The 19,145-nt window shown below is 36.1% G+C and overlaps 1 protein-coding gene and 2 long non-coding RNA genes across 3 annotated transcripts in view; 2 read left to right on the top strand and 1 right to left on the bottom strand.

Moving 5' to 3' along the window:
* The window catches only part of LOC144756279 (uncharacterized), a 385,761-nt gene that overhangs the window by 286,413 nt on the left and 80,203 nt on the right, over positions 1-19,145 (bottom strand). The window lies entirely within an intron of this gene.
* Positions 1-19,145, top strand: part of LOC144756278 (uncharacterized) — a 411,513-nt gene that overhangs the window by 328,901 nt on the left and 63,467 nt on the right. The window contains exon 12 of the mRNA XM_078645939.1: positions 12,227-12,279. Coding sequence (XP_078502065.1) covers positions 12,227-12,279 — 53 coding nt within the window. The remainder of the gene's footprint in view (positions 1-12,226; positions 12,280-19,145) is intronic.
* On the top strand, positions 285-2,350 carry LOC144753972 (uncharacterized). Its single transcript, XR_013594620.1, has 5 exons — positions 285-1,745; positions 1,840-1,899; positions 1,990-2,049; positions 2,141-2,200; positions 2,291-2,350. It is a non-coding gene; the product is annotated as an uncharacterized LOC144753972 (long non-coding RNA).

The raw sequence follows: 19,145 nt of genomic DNA, 5'->3' as shown, positions 1-19,145 counted from the left end.
TATTATACCTGCTGCTTGCTATTCTGATTCAGGCATGTGAATCTATGAATGGTACCCCAATACTGGATAGGAAAACAAGTTACTTACCTGTAACTACAGTTATCCAGCATTGGTATTTTTCATAGATTCACATTCACTAACCCTCCTCCCCGGCAGGACATTTCTCTATTTGGGATACCTACTTCTCACTTGTGCTAAGAAAATCTGAAGGGAACTGCCTCTGCTGGGAAGGTTCTAGAGGGTGCTGCCAGCTGCTTGGTTGGAACTAGTTTTAGTTCTTTTCATATAATGAGGTAGATAGGCTACTAAGCTTTGGGCCTTTTGGGCCTATTGTCTTTTCAGCCTACTACAGTTTCTTACTAAGGCACTGCTTTTGTATATAATATTACCGTGGGACTCCCGTCTCGGCGACTGGGAATGAATCAGGCTTGTGAATCTATGAAAGATACCAATACTGGATAACTGTAGTTACAGGTAAGTAACTTGTTTTCTTTTTTGGCGTCACTGATAAAAATCTCCTGGAAAGTGTTTATATCATTGATAGGAGATATTCTTGCTGGAGGTGAGTCTGACAGGTGAATATAGACCAGAAGAGGAAAAGGTCACATTATGCCATTGTGAGGGTGACAATCTAGATGGAGAAATCCGCCTTTGCCTTCAGCAGGATCGCTTGGGCGATCTTGAATGGTGGCACATGCTGCACAATATTGACCTTGTCCTTAAGCTGGACCTGTTGCTGTAAGGTGTCTGGCATGGCGGAAGCCAGATCTCGGTGCCTTGGTGGAGATGGATCACTGAAATATTATCGACGGTCACATTATCGACTTGCAAAAATATCGTTGAATAATTATCGACTACAAAAATATCGACTTTCTATACTTATTACACCAACTACAAAAATATCGAGTCAAAGATATCGAGTATTTAGAATATAGAGTGCATAAATATCGCCTTAATAAATATCGACTACAAATATATCGTTGTTCATGAAATTACCCCTAACACTACAAAAATATCGACTACTAAAATATAGAGTTCTAAAATATCGTTTCAAAACAAATATCGAGTTCTTTTTTGTACCCTTTCATGTCTAAAATACCATATTAATCGTCTATAAAAGTCATTGTTCTATACGAAAAACATTTTACATATAATACCTGTTACTTTTATAACGTTCCTATTTATCTACATTTACTATACATTCTATTAAATGCGTTCTATCATTTGAAAAATAATCTTTACATGTAACTAACATTTTCATTATTTTTTTCCACTTACACATCTATTTTATTTAACAACTAACCTGCTTTAATGCGGAAATCACCACATACCACCATTCTCACATCAACAAACACACCAATTAACTTAAAAAAAATTCAAACTAGCCTATACAATCATTCCTTTCATCCTGCAACCAATCAAATCAAAGCACACAAAATACACATACTATAAAAGGGATACATGCATTATACCATTTGCTGCTGCTAACTCTATAGAAAGAAGATGCCAACACTCTGAAGATTTTGTTCCTGAACAAACATCTTTAAAGATCCAGTTTATTAGCTAATTATTCAAATAAGTTACAATGCATTATTTAGAAATCTAAATTAGTAGTGTACTATTTTACTTATATCTCCTAACTCTTGCACTTATTTAATTTGTATCTCCTCCTACTTTTCTGATAGAAACTACTACAAATAAATTCCTAATACATGCTCCTATTTCTTCACCTGGAAAATCAGATAGTAAGTATATATTAATGCTCTGTTATACACCAACTGCTGTTTTTAAGCACTATTTCACAAGATTCATACTTTATTTTAAACATTTTTTTAACAGATAATCAGCGATTTTCCTATTTCAACACTACAAATGTATAAAACGACACTAATTAAACATGTAAGTATATATGTTTTTGTTAGTAAACACCCAATATTAAAAATGCTATTTTCTAAACAACATATCTTGCATATTACATCTTCCCTACAGATCCAATAAAAACATCCAACATCAACTATACCAAAAGACAAGACTACCCTTGTAAAAAATGTAAGTATACTTCTAATTTGTCTAAAACTTCCGAAAAAAACGAGAACTATGTTCTTAACACCATGTTATGTATTTTATATTTCCTCTACAGATATTGTGAATACATCATACATCTATTCTACCTACAGCAAACAAAACTACTTATTTAGAAGTTAGTATACTTTTAAAGATTTCCAATTTCCCAACGGTTCCAAATAATTTTTATATTATTTAACATTTATTTATTCTATCTTCTCTACAGATCTGAACTTTACTACCTTGATGTACTCCACCAAATACTACAACTCAACTATTTAAACAAGAAAGTATATGTAATGTTCACATCAAATGTACTACTAAGCAAAATTAAAAAGTGCTTTTTCCTTGGAAAAACGTTTGTTATGTGTAAACATTAACTTGGCATTTCTATATTTTCATACCAACAGTCAATAAAGAAATACATACAAGACAATCCTTCAAAATACAGTTCTGCATTTGTGATTACTACTTCTAGTACCTGTAAGTATAAATACAACATTAATTATGTTTGCACCACAAAGTGAAATATATGTTTTTTGATTTTGTTTCTTTCTACTCTTTCCTAGAACAAGTAAAACAAAATGACAGAAGGTGCAGAATTTGTTATGTCACAGAAAAATAAATTACTGTTATGTTATATGGGTTATGTTTATAATCAGGAAAGAGAAAGTGGTAGAAAAGTTTTCTGGAAATGTACCAAATATTACTCAAACAAATGTTATGGAAGGGCTACGACTGAGGAAACTAATGTGTTATTTACCAGGGAACACAATCATCCCACCGATGTCACAGAAATTGAAATAAGAGATGCTTTAGAAAGTATAAAAACTGCTAGCACACAAAGTGATAAACCAACAACACAAATCCTTAAAGAGGAACTGTTAAAAGTCCCAGCACATGCTTCAGGTCAACTACCCTCTATTGACTCCCTAAAACGCACAATTGCATACACTAAAAGACGCACTTCCACAACCCCACCCAACCCTACTACTTTTGAGGAAATTATTATTTCACCAGAAATGTCCATCACACACAATAAAGACAAATGTATCCTTTTTGACAATGAAAGCAGTACAAACAGAATTATAATGTTTGCAACTGCAAGTAATTTAAGAAAAATCCAACAGTGTCCCCAATGGATGATGGATGGAACATTTAAACCATGCCCAAAACCTTTTTATCAACTATATTCCATCCACGGGTTATACCATAACTATAACATCCCTTTCATTTACTGCTTGCTACCAAACAAACAGCAAAACACTTACACAGAAATATTAAATGTTCTCAAAAATGAAATCAATAATTATTTTCCACAAAAAATAATTTTTGATTTCGAATTAGCTATGATTAATAGCATTTTGAAAACATTTCCCCACACAGCAATCCAGGGTTGCTACTATCATTTCAATCAGAGCATATGGAGACATCTCCAGAAATCAACTTTAAGTATTTTGTACTCAACAGATAGCACCTTTGCCTATCAAATTAAAAAATTGATAGCACTGGCCTACGTTCCTGTTACCGATGTAGCGGAACACTATAATTTATTAATTGACAGCACATATTACAAGAGGAATGAAGATAAACTAACACCATTACTGGACTATTTCGAAGATACTTGGGTGGGAAGGTTGCACAGATGTGGACATCGACGCCAACCCAAATTCCAAATACCTTGGTGGAATGTCTATCTTAGTACTTTAAACCAAGAGGCTAAAACAAACAACAGTGTAGAAGGCTGGCATAATGCTTTCCAAGCTACCACAAGCAGAACCAGACCCACATTCCATAACCTACTAGATGCTTTGATAAAAGAACAAAGCTATCAAGAACTAAGAATGGAACAATCTGTGACCCAAATTGGTCCAAAACTAAGTAAACAAACTAAACAAATGTTCCGACTACTGCAAAGTCAAGTCACACTATATCCTACAACTAGAGGATTAGAATACCTGTCATTAATAGCTAAAACCCTACTATAAAAATGTCTACAAAATATACTAATGTCTGCTTACAATAATGGTACATATAAAAATCATAAACATTTGTAAACAATTATAACTAATACATATTTGTTTAACAAACTTATCATAATTTTGGACATTATTTCTGAACAAATATGCAATATTTATAATTACATCACACATACACATTACATAAAGATCGACATTTCCCACCCAATAAAAAAAGTTTTTTAAATACTTACAATTTTTGTAGATGAAAAAGACGTAATGAAGCAAAATACAATCCATACAATCCATTACAATGTAGGACAATTCCAATATGGGAAACCATCAAAACCCCGAAAATTATGTAAAATAAAATAAACGCTCCAGGAAATCCCGAAAACAGTAGTGTGGACACTTTAGTATTTAAAGTGATATACACACAACTTTAAAAAAACGGTCACGCATATCAATGTATCAATCCAATACGAAACCCTCCAAAAACCCGAAAAAAGGTAAAAAAAATTAAAATACGCTCCTGGCAAACACGAAAAATAGGAGATACACGTCAAAATATAACCATAATAAGTCATACATTAGTATCTCCGAAAAAAAACACGCTTCCTTCCATGTAGTTTTCATGCGAGGAACCGGAACCTGTAAAAAAACATAGATAACGAAACCCACCCACAAATAACCCATAACATTTGTAAATACACTCACAATTAACATTAACCATGTAAAAAGACATTTCCCAACAGTTAAAATAACACTAGAACTAAAACATACACGACGCATCTATAACGACGACATTACACCTAAACGCTACATAAACAATTCATACATACACACAAAAACACTACACAGTTCGAATATACCCTCAAACATTACCATCGAGTTATAAATTGTATGTAAAATTAACCTTACCTCTCTCCACACGAAGCAACTCCCAACCGCGAGCTTCTCCAGTCCTGAATGGAGCGCAATAACCTTACGCGGTAAAAAAGTAGTCCCCTTAACCCAATTTTGAAAAGGTATCATAGAAAATACAATGTTATAGTATAAAAATATAATACATACACATTGTTATTGTAACAAATTAATACACTAGACTCATAATAATTTAAACTGTTTAAAAAATATAAATTTCTTTAATATTAATTAATATATAGTAATTAATATATATTAATAATATTAAAAAGTATGTAACACTTGAAATAATATATGTAAATAATTTATTATTGTGTACATTTATAGGAATAACTTTGTTTATAACTAAACATTATTATTTTTTATGTAATTAATTAATAATAATAAATAATATAACTTATTTATAAAAAATTATAACCATTTACTATATAAATAATGCCCTTAAATAATGTATTTTTATTTCTCTGAATGTATGTATTTCTGAAAAGAAAAGATAAATGTTTAAGTTTATTAATTAATAATAATAATAATAAATATATTTGTTATTATTTTTATTAATTATAAAAAATGTTTTATAATACTTTCTAAGTATTATAAAAGTATATAATTGCATAAATAATCTTTTACCAATACCAGATATTATTATTAAACATATTATTCCCCTTTACAGTTATAAAGTTAACATAATATATTCATATGTTTAATTTAAAAACAACATTGTCAGAAATATGTGCCAAAAATTGTCTTAATTTGTATTTCCATAGCTTGAGCAAATATAATAATTGTCATGTTACTTTATAAAAATGTAAATTAAAAAAGTAAATATTTAATAATATTAATATATAATATTAACATTATTAAATATAAATGGAAGAAACAGAAAAGTAACTTATTTTATTTATTTCAATATAAATACTTGTTACTCAAAGTTAATGATAATAAATATTTTTATTGACAGAAAAAATGTTGTGAAATAATTTTGTGTGACAAATTACAACATGTACATAAATGATAATGTGTTATTCTGCAAATACTACATTTCCAAAAAATTTCATGTTTTTTTTTATTGTGATTGTATTGTAGTACACATTAAAAAAATAAAAAATTGTAATAAAGTTTTGTGAAAACATCCATTTTGCATAATTTTTTAATATAATAACACGCTAATGTACAATTATATGCAAATGTTTTGGACACTGACCAATTAATAATTGCTATTCCTACTCCAGTCAAACTATTATCAGAGAAGTTGCAGGACACTGACCAATTAATATTTACTATTCCTACTCAAGTGAAACTAATATCTGGAAAGGTGCTGGACACTGACCATGTATCAATTAGAATAGCTACTTTAGTATAATGTTATTGTATAAAATATTGTCAAATAATTATATATATTTTAATAATATTATGTACATATATTTAGAGTATATTTTTTGCTGAGTAGTACCAAAAAAATGTATTAGCCTAAAAATTAGCAACTTTTAGTCACTAAAATGTTTTCAATTTTTTTAATATTTTTATATTTTTTTAGCACACTTTATATACACAAAACTGACCCTGAACCCTAAAAATACCCCTTTACCCAAAAACTGAAAACTGTCCCTGAACTCAAAAATATACCCCTTTAGCCAAGAACTGAAAACTGACCCTGTACCCTAAAAATACCCCTTTATCCAAGAACTTAAAACTGACCCTGAACTATAAAAAATACCCCTTTATCCAAAAACCCAAAACTGACCCTGAACCCTAAAAATACCCCTTTACCCAAAAAATTAAAACTGACCCTGAACCCAAAAAATACCCCTTTACCCAAGAACTGAAAACTGACCCTGAACCCTAAAAAATACCCCTTTATCCAAAAACCCAAAACTGACCCTGAACCCTAAAAATACCCCTTTATCCAAAAACTGAAAACTGACCCTGAACCCTACAAATACCCCTTTATCCAAAAACTGAAAACTGACCCTGAACCCAAATAATACCCCTTTACCCAAGAACTGAAAACTGACCCTGAACCCAAATAATACACCTTTGCCCAAAAACTGAAAACTGACCCTGAACCCTAAGAAACTCCTTAACCCAAGAACTGAAAACTGACCCTGAACCCAAATAATACACCTTTGCCCAAGAACTGAAAACTGACCCTGAACCTTCAAAAACTCCTTAACCCGAGAACTGAAAACTGACCCTGAACCTTAAAAAAAACCCTTTACCCAAAAACTGAAAACTGACCCTGAACCCTATAAATACCCCTTTACCCAAAAACACAAAACTGAACCTGAACCCTACAAATACTCCTTGACCCAAAAATATTTATTATTCTTTAATTACCAATTAATTATTAATTAACAATAACAAAGAAGTTAATATATGAGCACATTAGCTGTAATTAATTTAATGTAATAATTAATATTATATTTTCAGAATTAATTAATTAACAATAACTAAAAATAAATAAAGAAAAATGACTAAATAATATAATAAACAAAATTATATAAAATAATTACCAATTAATTACTAATAAAAAATATGTAAAAAATATATTAAATAATTAATTAAATGATAATAATTATTGAATTAATTAACTAATTAATAATAATTATTTACCAATTAATTAATAATTATAAATCTTTATAAACATATATTAATTAATTAATTATTTTAAATTACTCCCCACCCTTATCCCCTATTAACCCAACATCCCGCTCCTAAACATTAATTACAATTTATAACAATACCTAAAAAATTTATATATTAGCACAATACCTGTAAATAATTTAATTAAATAATTATTATTTGTTCCAAATTAATTACTTAACAATAACAAAATATACTATATATAAAAATTAACTCAAAATAATTTAATTAACTTATTAATATTAATTAATTGCCAATTAATTAACAAAAAAATTCCAAATTATATAAATTAACTAAATTATATTAGTTAATTAATTAACTAATTAATATTAATTAGTTACCAAATAATTAATAATTTAAAATATGTACAATAATTATACTAATTAATTAACTAATTAATATTAATTAGTAAATATATTAAGTAATTAATAATAATTATTTACCAATTAATTAATGTTAAAAAAAATTACAAACATATAGTAATTAATTATTTATTTTAAATTACTCCCCACCCTTATCCCCTATTAACCCAACATCCCGCTCCTAAACATTAACTACTATTTATATTACTATTACTAAAAAAAACATTTATTACCTTTTTCCTACATATTATCGATATTTTATACTTTGACTATATATCGATATTTTGTCTTGTCGATGTTTTTGAGTCGATATTTTTGTACTCGATATTTTTTTAACATTATTTCATTCGATATTTTTCCCAACGATATTTTTTTTTTGTTGATATTTTATTATTATCGATATTTTTTACTCGATATTTTATCCATTCGATATTGTGGAGTCGATATTATGTCTAGTTACCGGTGGAGATGTCACTGGTAGAGGTAACTATGGTGGCTGAGAAGGAGTGGCTGGCAGATTTGGCAGCAGAATTGGTTGTGGAGGTGGATGAGCAGGTGGTGTAGAAAGAGGTGGAGAAGACTCCATTGGAATTTGAGGAGGTGTTGGTCAATCCGGAATGATGACTGGTAATGTCATTTGAGACAGTGAGTAGGCTCTGGAGTAGTCAGAGTCTGATTTAGATGGGTTTCTGTGAGCTTTCATGTGTGAAAGCCATTCCTCTGTCTTTATCTTGGATGTGGAGTGATGTCTTGACGTCGAACCATGTCTTGTCTTTGAAACTCTCAATATTGGCCAGTGCTTCAGCGTTGAAGTACCTCTCGACGGCATGTGTGTTATCAATGTCGAACCAGCCCTTGATGGCAAACAAGTAGGTGCAGAACCTCTTCTCAATGTCAATGTTGTCGATGTTGAACCTGGACATTGTTTCTGCATCTCCCTCTGCAGGTGTCCTCGGAGGGTGATATAGGGGCACTTGTACAAGAGACAGTTTCTCCTTGCACCTCAGATGTCTCTCTAGCCAGGGAATATTGCCTTCTCTGATGCTCAACCTGACTATGTAGGTGAATCTTCTCTCTATCTCTCAAAGTGCACCTGGAGAGGGTCCTGCAGTCATGACTATGAAGGCCATATGGGTCTGACAAACAGAGAATAAAGAGCTTTTGCAAATCTGTTATGGCATTTCACAAAAAGAGATAGCATTTTGGGGAAAAAATGTTTTCCTGTCAGGAAAATATATAAAAATACTCTTCACCCTAAGGACGTCAAATGAATTACTTTTGGAAAGAAACTGTTGAAACATTTTGAGTAAAAAAGCCTTAAAAAGGCAAGGCTCTGCAGGTGCCGGAAAAAAGAACTGTGTAAACTGCTATTTGCAAAGCATGATCGGACTCTTAAGGTTGGGGTGACCTTAAAGTTGTAGTGTTCTATTCCCTATGTTTCAATGCTGCAGGCTTTACAGGTACATTTTACCTATCTCTCCCTATCATTTACTTTAAAAAAAAGGATAACATTGTTTTTTAAAGGTCACTTTTAATTATTATTAATGGCTTTTAAAGGCGTGTGCCTTCTTTCTTCCAGTTTCTTAAAGTAAAATAATTTGATTCGCAATATATTCTGTTTAAAGGCTGCAAATATTCTATTTTTGTCACACATACCTCTTGGCCTTTCTGAAGTAAAGTGAAGATGCTGCAAAAATTGTGACTTAGAAAGAACTGCTCTGGGATCCCCGCACATAGGTGGGGCTATTCACCGCAGAGATTCTTGTGAGAGAGAAGGAGATAATGCTAGTAGGGTGACAATATTTGTATTAGAATATTGGTATTAGTGAATGAAGGTGATGATAATGATGGCAGTGGTAATGTTGACGGTGGTGGCAATAGCAGTGGGGGCAATAGTGGAGCAGTTTTTGTAATTTGGTGGTAGTGATGGGGGTGTTATGATGACAGCGGTAATTATGGTGTTGGCAATCATGGTGTGGTAATAGCAGTATTAATGGAGGTGGTAGTTGATTGCAGTTATTTGTGATGTTGTAATGGAAGTGGAAGCACTGGTTGTGGTAATAGTTGTGGCAATGGTAGTGGATCATACACCCTTATGCAAGACGAGCAACCGAGCAACCTTACTATTCTGAGTTCAGGCATACTAAACGTTACTTTCCTACCTTGGTCCCAGGGGTGGTTAGGTTTATAAGATGTTAGAGGCAAACTCCCCATTCTATCCTATGAAAACAGATAGCCTTAGTATAGTGAAAACCGAAATTGGCAGTATTTCACTATCAGGACATTGTGCACACACCAGGGCATGTCCAACCTTTCACATACACTGCACCCTGCCCACAGAGGTACCTTGGGCCTACCTTAGTGGTGACGAACATGTAGGAAAAGGTTAGGGCCTGGCAAGTGGGTGCACTTGAAAGGTCAACATGGCAGTATTAAACTGCACATAGGCACTGCAATGGTAGGCCTGAGTTACATTTACAGGCTGCTTATGTGAGTGGCACAATCAGTGCTGTAGGCCCACTAGCAGCATTTGATTTACCGGCCCTGGGCACACACAGGGCACTGTACTAGGGACTCACAAGGAAATCAAATACACCAATTGTGGAAACACCAATCCATAAAAACACTTTACAAAGAGAACACTTGCACTTTGGCACTGAACAGCAGTGGGAAAGTGCCCAAAGCATCTAGACCAGCAAAACAAAGTCCCACACACAGCAAAATAACAGCAAGCAAAGGCAAAAATACAGGGAAAGCCCACACCAATGATGCCAAGTCTAACAAAATGATTATGTTATAATTATATAAATTTTTACTCAAATTTGAAAATCAAAGATAAGACAATCTTTGAGTGCGGTGCCCTCATTGTCTCAGAGGAAAAAGATAAATGAGAAATGAACAGATATCCATATTGTTATGTATGTCACAGTGAAAACAGAGTACTGGTCTAAATATTTTAATTGATTCATGTGAACAAAACATACAATCACATACAATATATAAGCATTAAAAATATCAAAGAACTATTATGACAATTTATTGGGAGGAATGGAAAACTTCTGCTAAAACCATGTTCTATAAAAACAAACTATATGATTGTCTAGAAATTGAAGTTAAAGTAAAACCGGTCTGGCTTGTGTAAAACCCAGTGGCCACAGTAAAGGGCACATGAATTTAGATCGGAGATTATTGAAAATGGGGCAAATGAAAACGACTTGTAAAGTGTCAAGTACAATAACATTATCACAAGTACAAATCACAGCCTCTGAGGGACTTTGCCTTTTGACTAATGAGTGAGGGAACAGATTTAGTCAGAAGTACAACAAAAGACGTCTGTGAAAAACCGACATATCCAATGTTAGGTATAGTTCACACAGAGGGCCAGCCATAAAAGAAAAGTGCATAATTGAATACTATCTGAAATAAAGCCCACACCCAGATCCTCATGGACAACTTCTGCTGGATCCGACTCTGGTAACCTCAGGATCCTCATGAGAAATGTATTCTCCGCCACCTGAAAGGGGTTGCAAGGCTGGTAGACCCAAACCTCTGTACAAAATGATATTGTGAGGCTCTCTTGGATCTATAAAGATCCAGTATCGATTTGGCATGGGGAAGTCCCAGCTTTCTCCCAAAAGCATCAATGCCAGGAGTCACTCTGTTAAAGGATTAGACCTGAGCCCTAATTAGTGGAAGACCCTGTCTAGATGGTTACCCCAAATAGGCAAGCCTATTTTTGTTTTACTAACTTACGAATGTCCACGTTCTTAGAAGGAAAAACCATTAAAAGAGAGCGATATTATTCAGAAATCATGGGCTAGATGTAGGTAAATTGGATTTACCGCTTCATAAGTACCGAATTTTACCGATTCGGTATGTATGATTCGGTAAATCCAATGTAGGTAATAAATCGGTAAAAAATACCAAATCGGTAGGATTCAGTATTTACCGAATCGGTATTTACCGATTCGGTAATTGTCATTGATTCCTATGGGCCTTGAGGCTCATAGGAATCAATGGCAATTACCAAATCGGTAAATACCGATTCGGTAAAATTACCGAATTGTCAAGGGGGTCAGGGGGTCACTTTGACACCCTGTTGCACCCCTGATTCTGGCATGTGTGCCACATGGCACAGGTGTACATGCACAGATGTGCATGTACACCTGTGGCACCACTGAAGAGAATTCAAGCCACTGATGTATTCACATAACAGAACTGTTTATAGAGGTCTGCCTAATAAACTCACTAACATCTGATCATTCCTTGTACCACCAGTACCTGTATGCGACTCCCTGCGGCACTTACTGGATGTCTTTGTTCCTGATCAGGTAAGTGGTGTCAGCATGGTGTTTTCATACTGATGGGTTCGAATGGCTGAGGGGCACATAGAAGTTACTCTGTATGGGCCAAAGTGCACATAGAAGGTACTAGGAAGCCACCTCACAGGCAGCCCCCAATGGTGGCCATTTAATGTTTATTTTAAAGTTATATATTCAACTAGTTGCCTCACATCACCTGATTCTACCTTGTTTTAGGCAGCAGAGGAACTGGTACTGTGTGCCACACTCTTTTATTGGGGGAATACATAAATGGGTATGTGTTTAACTCCCATGAGAACATTAAGTGGTTATTTGTATGGTCTGGTCTGGCCTGGCTTAACAGCGCAGCTGTCGCCAGACAAATATGTGACAATCACCACACAGGGAACTTTGGTGCGGCTCGCAAGATATGAGCCAGGATTAAGCTCTCCTCTTCTGCTAATTACAGTATTTTCTGATCACATATGTACATCCTCCTGAAAATGAGTGTGCTTCAGATTCCTTAAGATGTTGATGTTCTCCTTTGTAGTTCCACTTTCCTTTCTTTGCTTCTCTTTCTATTTCAATATTTCTTAAGATTAAACTTCAGCTCTCCAGGCAATGCTAGCTGGTCAATTGCTTGCTGCCCATTTTATCTGCAGTGCAAAGCATCCCAGATGGCCACTTCCTCTAAACCAGGAGGCTATTATGGAATGCTGATGTTCACAGTGTATCATTGTTTTACCATGCCAAGATGGCCAACATGTTGGTTCTAAATGGGGTGACCATCCTGGAATATAAATAAATTCTAGACTATTCACAATACCTCTGCAAGACACTCCCTGCTATGATTAGTTTTGTTATGGCAAGCCCATATCAGCCAGGTTTAGACAGCAAAATATATTTTTTTAACTTATATTTTTTTCAATTTATTGTATTATTTTATTGAGCTAGTGTATGTTTTTTTGTGGTTGTGTCAGAGGGAGAATGTAAGAATGAGTAAGTTGATGAATGAATGGATGCAAGAGTGCAAGGATGAGAGATAAAGTACATCCATGATGACTTAGTGAGTGCCTAAACCTATCAGTGACACAAAAAGCACTTTAATTCATAAGCCATATCTATTGGCATTGCTTGTTAGTGGTATGAAGCCGACTCTGATCTTCTGGAAGTGTTTGTGAGTTACACAGCATACATGCATTTACAAGAGGAATGTGCGTCTAACCTAGAACATTGTGGCCTCCTCATATATGATAAGTACAGTATGTTCAGGGCACAGCTCCTTAACCACTTGGATGCTAAGGGGTGTGCTAGGAGGACCATTGAATTTCCATTGAAATCAATGGAAACTCCATGACGAGTTACCCTTGTCATTAGCACTGAAGGGGTTAAAGCTCAAGCATCTTATTGAGTTTGCTAGACTGGATACACCTATTCCCTGCAGCTTCATAATCAGGTTACCCAAGTCACAAGGGGCTGAGAGAATATTATCACAGACTGGTCAGCGTACAGCCAATGATTCCCTCTTGGCTCTCACGTTGTTAATCGATGCAGCCAAAGAATTAAAAATGCCTCTCTTCCTTTGTTTTATTGACTACACAGCCGCCTTCGACCATGTCAACTGTGCCAAACTCTGGGGAAAACTGGAAAGTTGGGGTATATCAAACACTCTTGGATCGGCTAAAACAGCTGCACAGCTGCATGGATCAGGATTAAATTAGGCGCAGGGACACATATCTCAAAACTAATCATGACCTCGAAAGGCCTCAAGCAGTGGTGTGTCCTTGCCCCGCTTCTTTTCAATCTCTTTTTAGCCGATTTGCCTGGGGAGCTGGACAGCTGTGTATCCCATTCTCCAAAACTGGGAAACAAGCAATTGTCTAACTTGCTATATGCTGATGACCTGGTTTTAATCAGTCGGACACCAATTAGTCTTCAGCACCTATTCAATACGACAAGCAGTTTCTCTAACCGGAATGCCCTCAAAATAAACCTCAATAAAAACCAAAATTATGGCGGTTAACAATCACAAAAAGAAGAACAATAGCTGGTTCCTAGATGGCCAACGTCTGGATCAAGTACAGAGTTATTAATATTTACTAATGGATCATAAAAGCTCATTCAAACTTCAGCTAGAAAGAGGAGATGGGGACTACAACGTTTTTGGCACTGAAGTCACTGAAGAGATGGCTTCCCGACCTCACGCTTGATCCCTTTGTACAGGTCCTGAGGGCCAAACTGTTGCCCACACAGACATGTGGGAGTGAGGCTCTTAAAGACAAAGACGCAGCAGCTCTAGACGTCGTAATATCCAACACCTATAGAGCAATCTTCCATCTTCCAAAATATGTCTCTCCGGCTCAAACACGGCGGGAATTTGGGTTCCAAAGACACACGGTGGAAAGGAGTGCCTATGTTAAAAGTTGGCATAAAATACAAAGTGCTGAGGCAGGATCTCTAAACTCCCACCTCTGGAATGCCTGACTTCATCAAGAAAAATGTCCAGCCAGGGATTACTTGTTTGACTCTATTGAGTTATTGGGCCTGTCTGAACTCTGGGTCGTTCCAACAGATCATCTTTCCTTCAAAAAAGCAGTGAAAAAAACAACATCCATGTTATCTGTTTTAGAAGAAGACAAAGCAATCCTTACTAAAAAGGCACACGGCTGGATAGTGCTCAGTGACTACGCAAGGCCAAAACCCCAAGCATACTTGAGTGCAGGAATGAAGATAAGAACAAAGGAAAACTTCCTTAGGCTGCATTTGGGGGAAATTGCGATTACACCCCATCTTCCACCATGGGAAAGGAAAGGAGGCATTCCGACCTGTCGTCTATGTGGAAGCGGAAAGGCAGACATCATTCATGTAATTTGCAACTGTCCCAACTTAAAGGATATAAGATGCACCTTGTTACGTCCCTTCTTCAGGTATTACAGCATCCGGTCTTGTAAACAGGCAGTGAAGCTTTGCTTCAACCCCATTGACGTCCAGCTTAACTGTTGACTAACAAAATTCTTCGAGACTGCAACTAAGAGACCTAAAACCCTTCGTTATCTGAAACACATTAAAAAAATGCTTCTCATGTCTAAAATTAACTTCATATCTTATTTTAGTTGCACTCGCACTTTAATTACCAAGCCCTAACTTGAACAATGGACCTGGTTAAGCTATGTCATCCAGCTTGTGAATCAATGGTAGTCGTTGTTAGTTCAGTACTACCTGAGCTATAAGAACTGCTTTTAAAACAGCTACTTGTACAAGTTGGGAATATCTTATTGATGATCCTTTTTAATGTCAATTTTAAATGTAATAATCTGTGTACAATGGGAATTTTTATTGTTATGTATTTGCAAAGATTTAAATTAATCAAGCAAAATAAACATTATCAATCTGTCTTTTCTATCATTGGCTATTCGCTCCCCCACCTCATTTATCCAATCCCAAAAGATTTTGCATTATATAGACATTTTACACATGGCTTAAAATGTCACTCAAAGTACAGAGGATTAATGCTTTTAGCCAAGACCAGGTGGCAGAATCTCAGCCATTAGCATTCATATTGGATGCAGGGGCACCCCAAATAGCCACAGGGAATATTCTCAGGGACCAGCCTACTAAGCACAGAGATGGAGGTAAAGGGTGGTGATTAGGTCCCCTTGATGTATCATGGATGGGGACAAGCAACACCTGTGATATCAGAAGCATCTTTCAGGACATATCAGAAGTGGAAGACTATGTTCTGCCAACAGGTGTAGTGGGTGCAGAATATCACGCTCCCTCAATCCACTTCAATTGTGATGCGGGCACCTTTGTGACTAATCATTTAATAGGAGCAGGAGAAGCCTGGTGGTGTGCTTCCACCGTCTTGAGAGGAGGGAAGGTCATACCTAGCTGTTTACACAAGATAGCTACTGTAAAGAAATTGAGCTCAAACCAAAGAGGGCTCGTTCATGTTGGTCAAGTGGTCCAACTCACTACAACCCTGATCAGTCAGCATCAACCTTAGATAAGTCATTTAGAGGAACAGGTTGAAGTGGACATCTATGGTGGTACACAGATTCTGCAATTCTGGTTGACAACAATTTATCTATAATAAAAGCACAAATGGTCACTCTTCAAGAGAAATTTGTTCCATAAACACTACCTCTAAAGAGGATGTGCGATGGAGAGGGAGTGATGATAAAGAAGGCGAGAATTGCAGTCCATCTGCATGCTGTATGAATTAGCCTGGTTGCTATGAAGGGAAGTCCCAAGAAGCAGAAGTAAAGGGTGCAGGTTTAACAACTACTCACTATAGCAGCTACTACAAAGGTTATAGCCAGAGAAAAGCTTTGTTTAATATCAATTGTTGTATGGATTACTACTGCAAAATATTAGATTTTTCCTGATCTCATCAGGAGCTCTTTCTAGAGACACGCCTGATCTCAGATGCATCCTCAGGACATGAAAGTAATCAACCTCCTGGTTTTAGTGCTGAAGGGGGATGTCCCTCTTTATCTCTAAATGTACAATCACCTGATTCAGAATGTAATTAAATGTTTTCCCTTGGATATGGGCTGTCATCTGGATAATCGCCGTCCACATCCAAGTATTATTAGGAGACCCCCAGATGCTGAGAAAGGGACACATTACTTCTGTGCGTGGTGCATCAGCCATCACCTACAATGGATTTATGGACACAGTGAGAATACTCCCACTGTCAGAACCTGAGCTCTATTGTAGACTAGAGTCACAGTCAAATTGTATATCTTCATAAAAAGCCCTGGAAAAAGTCTCTCAGAGCATGAGAGTTCCTGATTAAGGAGACCAATGGAGGACGGATCTGGCTGTTGGATAGTACTTGATAACCAGACAAGAGCAAGTTACCCTAGCCCTAATGAGCCAAAACATTATCACATTACCAGAGCTGAAGAGACTAGAACATGGTGTCCCAAGGAGAAACCAGAACCCTTCATGGAGGAAAGTCAAAAAAGTTGAGTCCCTGAAGGCCCCAGTAAGTGGCACCAGGGAAAACACTCCATTTTACTTTACGGAATGCGGAAGCAATTTGTTGGTCCTGATGAAGGCCCTAGCATAGTCAGTGGCCCAAGCTTCATCAGCTGGAGGCACAGACTTATCCACATTAAGGTACTGAGAACTGTAAGAATGGGTCTACTCTCCTCCTTGTGTCCAGTTGTACATCAACACCTGCTGCTACCAATGAGGAAGACCCTTTGATTTTCTTTGGTTCTGTGATCAAAATATTTCCCTTGACATAATGCTGTGCACAAGTAGCACACTTCATTAAGTGTACAGGAGTGTCCAAAAACCAAAACAAATAACCAGACCCAAATTAGAAGGGTTGATACTTATGTTTGAATCTCCCAATTTCTGGTGCAAATTGGAATCCGACTTTGAAATCTTGCTTTAGTTTCTGGGCTTAGATGAAGTTCACGAGGAAGATATAAACTTGACGTTTCAGACAAGGATGGTCAGTTGTTATTGCCCTAAATGTTTCAAGGCACTGCTCTAGAAGCCCTTATCAGAACAGCTGAGGAAATTCAGATATATTAGGCAAATAGGTCACCTCATGGTGTGAATCATCTACATTTTGTTGTATGAAGAGTGCAGATTTCATGACTCTTACTACCAAAGTCTGCCACAAGATACCACTTCAGACTAAGCGGTTATTGTCCTTTAGGGTTGATACTCGTAAAAGTAAAGCTGTTCCAGACAAGGTTTTTGCTGACAATGAAGAGCCTTCAGAAAAAGTGATCACACAATCAGGAGTTCTGGACAACAAAAGTTTAATCAACTAAAGCAGCTTAAGAACCTGAGGAGAATGAACTTGGATAAGCAAACAGCAATGGGAGAAGACGGCTCAGGCATGAGACTGTGTTGAGGGGGGCACATGTGGGAAACACAGAGTCTGGAAAATCCGAGAGGTCAGAGCATCAAGAATTGTTGGAGACGGATCAGGGAAGACAGGAAGAGGAAAGAGATTTGGCTAAAAGGCATCAAAACAGGGAAGCTGAGCAGACAGTAGGAGAGTGATGGACAAAGTGAGAGAGGGGACGCGAGTCTGTGTAAGGGAAGGCAACATTTAGGGCCACATGTACAAAGTGTTTTTGTGTTTGCAAACGGGTTGAATCGTAGAATCAGCCCATTTGCAAACACAAAAAGGCTTTTTGAAATGTACAAATCCCTATTTGCTATCTAGTAACGCATTACCAAATTTCAAATTGGGTTTGCGATTCAATATTAGGAAGGGGTGCATTTAGGGCGTCCCTTCTTAATACCGAATCCCAGTGGTATGTGTGAATGCTTTGCAAGCGAAATGCGGTCGCAAAACATTCGCATTTTTCTGCCTCCTTAAATAGGTAGGAACCCATTCACAAAGGGGAAGGGGTCAGAACCCTTCCCCTCTATGAATGTTTGTAAAAACATTTTTTAAGACCAGTCGGTTGTCCCACGGACTGCTGCCTACTCTTAGAAAATGTAAAGAACTTTTCATTTTTCTTTTTGAAACGCATCCTGTTTTTCTTTAAAGAAAACAGGCTACATTTCAAATAAAAATATTTTTTTATTTTAATTGCAATCCAAGATATGGTGGTCTGCTGACCCCAGTAGGCCACTATCCCTGTGAGTTTTGTGATTCCCAATGGGTCTAAAACCGAGGCCTACCTCAATAATATTCATGTGGTAGGTCTATTTGCGACCCACTTGGAATTGCAAAATGTGTAAACCACATATCTGTTTTTTTTTTTGTGAAGTAACAAGGGCCCCCTGGTAAGGATGAGAATGCTGGGTCAGGGAAAACATACAATGTGAAGGTAAACACCCAGGCTATCTGTCTAACAGAACACTAGCTATGTATTCAACTGCACCATTACCGAAAATAGAGAACTTGAACCATA

This window comes from Lissotriton helveticus, chromosome 5_1, assembly GCF_964261635.1.
Source record: "Lissotriton helveticus chromosome 5_1, aLisHel1.1, whole genome shotgun sequence".
NCBI classification, from domain to species: domain Eukaryota; kingdom Metazoa; phylum Chordata; class Amphibia; order Caudata; family Salamandridae; genus Lissotriton; species Lissotriton helveticus.
The sequence above is the reverse complement of the archived record's forward strand: the minus strand, read 5'-3'. Positions and strand labels throughout refer to the sequence as shown.